Here is a 5,401-nt window from a genome sequence, read left to right as displayed (position 1 = left end):
TAATGCTCTTCAAATTGTGGTTCCATCAAGGACCTCTGATGCAGCACTGTCAGAAAAGTAAGTATGTAACTGTCATGACATAACTTCCCATGTTCTATAAACATTTAAAAAAAAAAAAAAAAAACTGCCATTAAGTTGATTCTGACTGAGAGTTGCTCCCTAATGTGTTTCCAATGTTGTAAATATTTAGGAAAGTAGATTGCATCATCTTCCTTCTGAGGAGCATCTGGTGGGTTTGAACCTCTGACCTTGGGTTAGCAGCCAAATGTGTTGCTCATTAAACCACCAGAGCTCCTAAAGGGTAAGAAATGTGGATTTCAGTTAATTATAATCAACACTGCAGAAAGGGAGTCAGCAGTTGTTTCTGATATTTTGTTATTCTAAATAAATCTGTTATTAGAATTTTCCTGCATGGTCCCTGTATTCTTTGAAAGGATCACCCATAAATTTCACTTGAGAAGATTGTTACTACTTAAGATACAAAATATGAAGGGCAGAGAAGACATATCCTCCCAGTAATATCCTCTAGCATAACAGAAATCAAGTAATATAGGATTAGAACTTTCCTTAGAGTTAACCTGACCTTATTTTCCACCTGTTGTTTAAATCCCTTCTTCCACTGTTAGGAGTGGGAGGGGAAGTGCTATTCAACTCTTGAATCTCAGCTATTCCATACCACTGGAAGCTGTCTCTCAAATGAAAACTCAGTGAAGTTTGTGCCAGATATAAGTAAAGTTAAACCCAAAAACCCACTGCTGTTGAGTCGGATCTGACTCATCGCTACCGCTCCTTGGGTTTCTGAGGTGGTATCATTACAGAAGTAGATCGCCCAATCTTCCTTCTGAGGAGTGGCTGGTGGGTTGAACTACCAGCCTTCTTGTTAGTAGTCATATGCCTTAGGCACTATACCACCAGAGTTCCTAAGTAAAGTCAAGGTATCTCAAACATATAAAGAATTCACTAACTAGGGGGATTCAATAAAATAGAAAACTTGATCTCAATCATTCATACCCCCCAAAGTAACAGTGACAGGAAGTAGTTTTGCATAGGTTAAGTCCTCAAGGGCTACTTGTTGATGTTAATTGAAAATACTATTTATGTGAAGGGGGTAAAATGTATTATTTACTTAATGAAATTGTTGTTTCAAACTTTAATTGATCCCAATTTGCAAAACAAAAGTAAAACTCAGCTCTCAGAGCAATTTGTGGAAATTCAACCAAAAAGAGAACATAATATGGTTGGAAGTAGACAAAGAGCAAAACAGAGAACCTTATCTAAATGGTCCTCCACCAATAAGAAGTTTAACTTCTTATTAAAAGTCATGTTGACTGAACCAGTTTAGGGATTAAAATAAAATAATATGAAAAGTTTAAATTAACAGGCATTCAAATGCTAATGTAATTTATTTCACAGGCCAATCCTATCAAAATTAGAAAAAAGGAATTTTCAAAAGTGGTGTTGTTATTTGTTGTTGTTATGTGCCGTCGAGTTGGCCCCGACTCATAGCGACCCCTCCTTGGGTTTCCGAGGCAGTATCACTACGGAAGTAGGATTGCCCAACCTTCCTTCCGAGGAGTGGCTGGTGGGTTTGAACCGCCAGCCTTCTGGTTCGCAGTCAAGTGCCTTAGGCACTATGCTACCAGAGCTCCCAAAAGTGTCAAAAGTGGTAACAGATGATAATTTGGGAGTTTAGGAACTTTGTAGGAGAAGGAGACCTACAGTAAGAAAGTGAACACCCAGTAAAAGATGTAAGATATAATAGTTAATGTGCTCAACTGCTAATCAAAAGGTTGAGAGTTTTAAGCTACACAGAGGTGCCTCAGAGGAAGAATCCTGAAATCTATGATCTATGTGTAAAAAAAAAAAAAAAAAAAAATCAGCCATTGAAAACCCAGTGGAGTACAATTCTATTCAGACACAAATGGGGTCACTATGAGATAGAATAGAATCTTCTTGACTGTAAATGGTGTTGGTAACATGGGAAGTGGGAAGGATGAAAGAAAGGAAAGAGAATTAGGAGTATAGAAATGAGTCTAATAGATGAAAAATTACTTAGTATCTTGGCTCATTATTTGTCTTTTTTTTAATTAGTGGGAATTGATTGTTAAATGAGGAATTTATGATTAGTCCTGTTATGTTATAACAGGACTAATCTATCCCTCAGTTTGGCCTACCAAAGTGTTCTCTATGTGGCTTCACAGTAATTGGCAAAATACCACCTCTCTAGTGAAACATATTTCTCATGAGCTGAGGTGGTTTACCCGGTTCTGGTAGCATAGTGCCTAAGGCACTTGACTGCTAACCAGAAGGCTGGCGGTTCAAATTCACCAGCCACTCCTCGAAAGGAAGATGGGCAATCTACTTCCATAGTGATACTGCCTCGGAAACCCAAGGAGGGGTTGCTATGAGTCGGGTACAACTTGACGGCATATAACAACAACAACAACATAACCATTTCTGAGATCCCTATGCAATAGCTACTGCTAATTTAGCATAGTGACAGCTGACACTGCCAACTTGGGTAGAAAGAAAAGATCCTGGAGACTGAGTGAAGATATTAAAACATGAATTGCAACCAGTATAACAAAGAGTGTTTATCAAGGAAAAAGCATGGAGTTATTGCCCAAACCCAAAACTGCATTTATGCCATTATCTTGTCTGATTGACCATGCACTAAACTGAAGTATTTTCGCTCATTGGAAGACTGAAATTCTTTGGCAGAGACATGTCTGCATGGTTAGATCTCTAGTCTCTGATATTATGCTCTACAAATAATAGGAGCTCATTAAATATTTATCTCAATGAATGAATGTTCATTCCTTATTGAGCAATAGTACCGAAGACAAAGCATTTTTGAATCACAATTAGGAGCAAATACATTGGGTAGAATTAGGTAGGATTTTTCTGCAAATTGTGTATGCATAAATTCCTCATTTAATGACAATCAACTCCCACTAATTAAAAAACACAAATAATGAGCCAAGATACTAAGTTATTTTCAATTAATGGCATCTCCACTGAGAATGTACCAGATCATCTTCTGCGGTATGGTTATTTGACGGCAGATGTTCGCAATGTAAATCAACCGAAGACAAGCTTGGACAGGTTCTGCCAGAGCCCCCCTCTCTCCTAACTAATAGGATTCCCGAGAGAGCATAAAATATCAGGGTGCAAGGAAATATTTTCTGAAACTGGTAGGAGGAACTGACAAATAGTAAATGACAAAGAAAAAGTGAGTTTTACGAAACTTGTTATCAAAAATTGGTTCATTTTGTCAATTTGTACCTGAATGCTGCTTAGACAAGATACATATATTGAGAACTCAGAAAACATAAACAGCAGGGTTAGAGGGATGGTTGGTAAATTAGTGGGGAAAGATGATTTGAGGAGGGGACCAGTAGTAATTGATGAAAGAAGTCACAAAGATATGCCCAAGCCAGGTTCTGAAGGTTGAGTGCTCCTGAGCAGAACGCCCTGGGTGATTAGGCTGGTAGAGAGAGCAAGACTGCAGGCCGTCGCCTCTGATCTCTGGCCAGGGCCCAAAGCACCATAACAGGACTAACCAAGTTTGTACTAAGCTTCCAGGAAAATGTTTTTTGTAACAATTTTGGAATCTCTCTACTTAAATAGCACTTCAATGGGTTAAAAAAAAAAAAAGCCTTCATTTTGTTAAATATAAGAAAAATAAAACAAAGGTACACCTTGGTATTTTAAATGTTTTGTTCCTAATTTCAGATTATTTTAAATGCAAAGAATTTTTGTAACCTTTTGAAGTTATCTTGTGTATGTCAAAATACAATCAGAGACCAGAATAAAGTACTACTTGACAAATTCTCCTCTGTTACAGAAGTGGAGCATTTCAGTAACGTGGGGAAAAGCAAAGAAATAGGAGGCAAGAAGAAAGAAATGTCAAAATAGTGGAATCATCTGAATACTGGCACTAATGAGAGTTGTGTCCCAAAGCAATGACAATGAGCAATAGCATATGAAACAAGATACATGATAATGCTTTGTGTTTTCAGTTCACATCTTTATAAATATAGTTTTTAATCAGGGAATTGAAGCCTTAGATTCACATTTAAATATTCCCAGTGAAATTCCATAATCCAAATACAAATGCACTACATTAATACTGCTTGCACCTTTCATTCATGCTCCTTGCTGTTTCATGTGTAAATTCTCTCTTCAGGTCCAATCATTCTTGACTTGACAAAAGGAGGTGATGAGAAATCATACAACAGTAACAACATTCATCCTGCTGGGGGTGACAGATGACCTAAAATTACAAATTACACTTCTGATATTTTTATTTCTCACCTACTTTTTGAGCATAGCTGGGAACCTGACAATTATCACCCTCACACTTTTAGATTCCCATCTTAAAACTCCCATGTATTTTTTCCTCCGAAATTTCTCTTTCTTAGAAATCTCATTCACCACTGTCTGTATTCCCAGATTCCTGTACAGCCTGACAACTGGAGATAACACTATTACCTATAATGCTTGTGCCAGTCAAATATTTTTTGGTGTCCTCTTTGGAGCAACTGATTTTTTTCTCCTTGCTATCATGTCTTATGATCGCTATGTGGCCATATGTAAGCCCTTGCATTACACGACCATCATGAACAACAAGATCTGCACTTCACTCATTCTCTTCTGTTGGGTTGCTGGCTTGTTGATTATCATCCCACCTCTTAGCATGGGTCTCCAGCTGGAATTCTGTGACTCAAATATCATTGATAGTTTTGGCTGTGATACATATCCTATTTTATTGATATCCTGTTCAGACATAGTTCTTATAGAAAAAGTTATTTTGGCTTTTGCTGTTTTAACGCTGATTATCACCTTACTGGGTGTGGTTCTCTCCTACACATACATCATCAACACCATTCTAAAATTCCCTTCTGCTCAACAAAGGAAAAAGGCTTTCTCTACCTGTTCTTCTCACATGATTGTGGTTTCCATGACCTATGGCAGCTCCATCTTTGTCTACATTAAACCTTCGGCAGAAGAAGGAGTGACCCTTAATAAGGTGGTGGGTTTACTCACTACTTCAGTTGCTCCTATGCTCAATCCATTCATTTACACTCTTCGAAACAAACAAGTAAAAGAAGCTTTCAAAGACACAGTGAAAAGGATTGCATTTCTCACTAAGAAGTAAGAGACAACTGATGTTTTGAGGCTAAGATAACTTTAAATCTGAATAACTCATAAACACCTTTAATGAATTTGCCAAGCATAAGGTTTCTTCCATCTCTTTATATTTGTCAAGCTAACCTTTCTCCAGGAACATTTTTCTATTAAAGATAATAACAATAATCTGTTTAATTTCCTTATTTTATTCAAAATGGATTCTTCAATTACTGTGTTCATCTGAGACTTGATTCTCAAAACACTCAAC

At 37.3% G+C, this 5,401-nt stretch overlaps 1 protein-coding gene across 1 annotated transcript; it reads left to right on the top strand.

Annotated features, from left to right (window-relative positions):
• The first annotated feature begins 4,176 nt into the window (after positions 1-4,176).
• LOC103212681 (olfactory receptor 6C2-like) lies at positions 4,177-5,161 on the top strand. Its single transcript, XM_007958647.2, has one exon. It carries the CDS (start codon positions 4,223-4,225, stop codon positions 5,159-5,161), a length of 939 nt encoding a protein of 312 aa, XP_007956838.1. The 5' UTR covers positions 4,177-4,222.
• The last annotated feature ends 240 nt before the right edge of the window (positions 5,162-5,401 follow it).

Source organism: Orycteropus afer, unplaced genomic scaffold (genome assembly GCF_000298275.1).
Source record: "Orycteropus afer afer isolate SDZICR_OR568_19922 unplaced genomic scaffold, OryAfe1.0 scaffold01063, whole genome shotgun sequence".
In the NCBI taxonomy this organism is placed as follows: domain Eukaryota; kingdom Metazoa; phylum Chordata; class Mammalia; order Tubulidentata; family Orycteropodidae; genus Orycteropus; species Orycteropus afer.
This window is presented reverse-complemented; position numbering and strand designations above follow the sequence as displayed.

Bases quoted from the DNA above. Each gene is read 5' to 3' on its own strand.
- LOC103212681 (XM_007958647.2), top strand. From the start codon at position 4,223: ATGAGAAATCATACAACAGTAACAACATTCATCCTGCTGGGGGTGACA.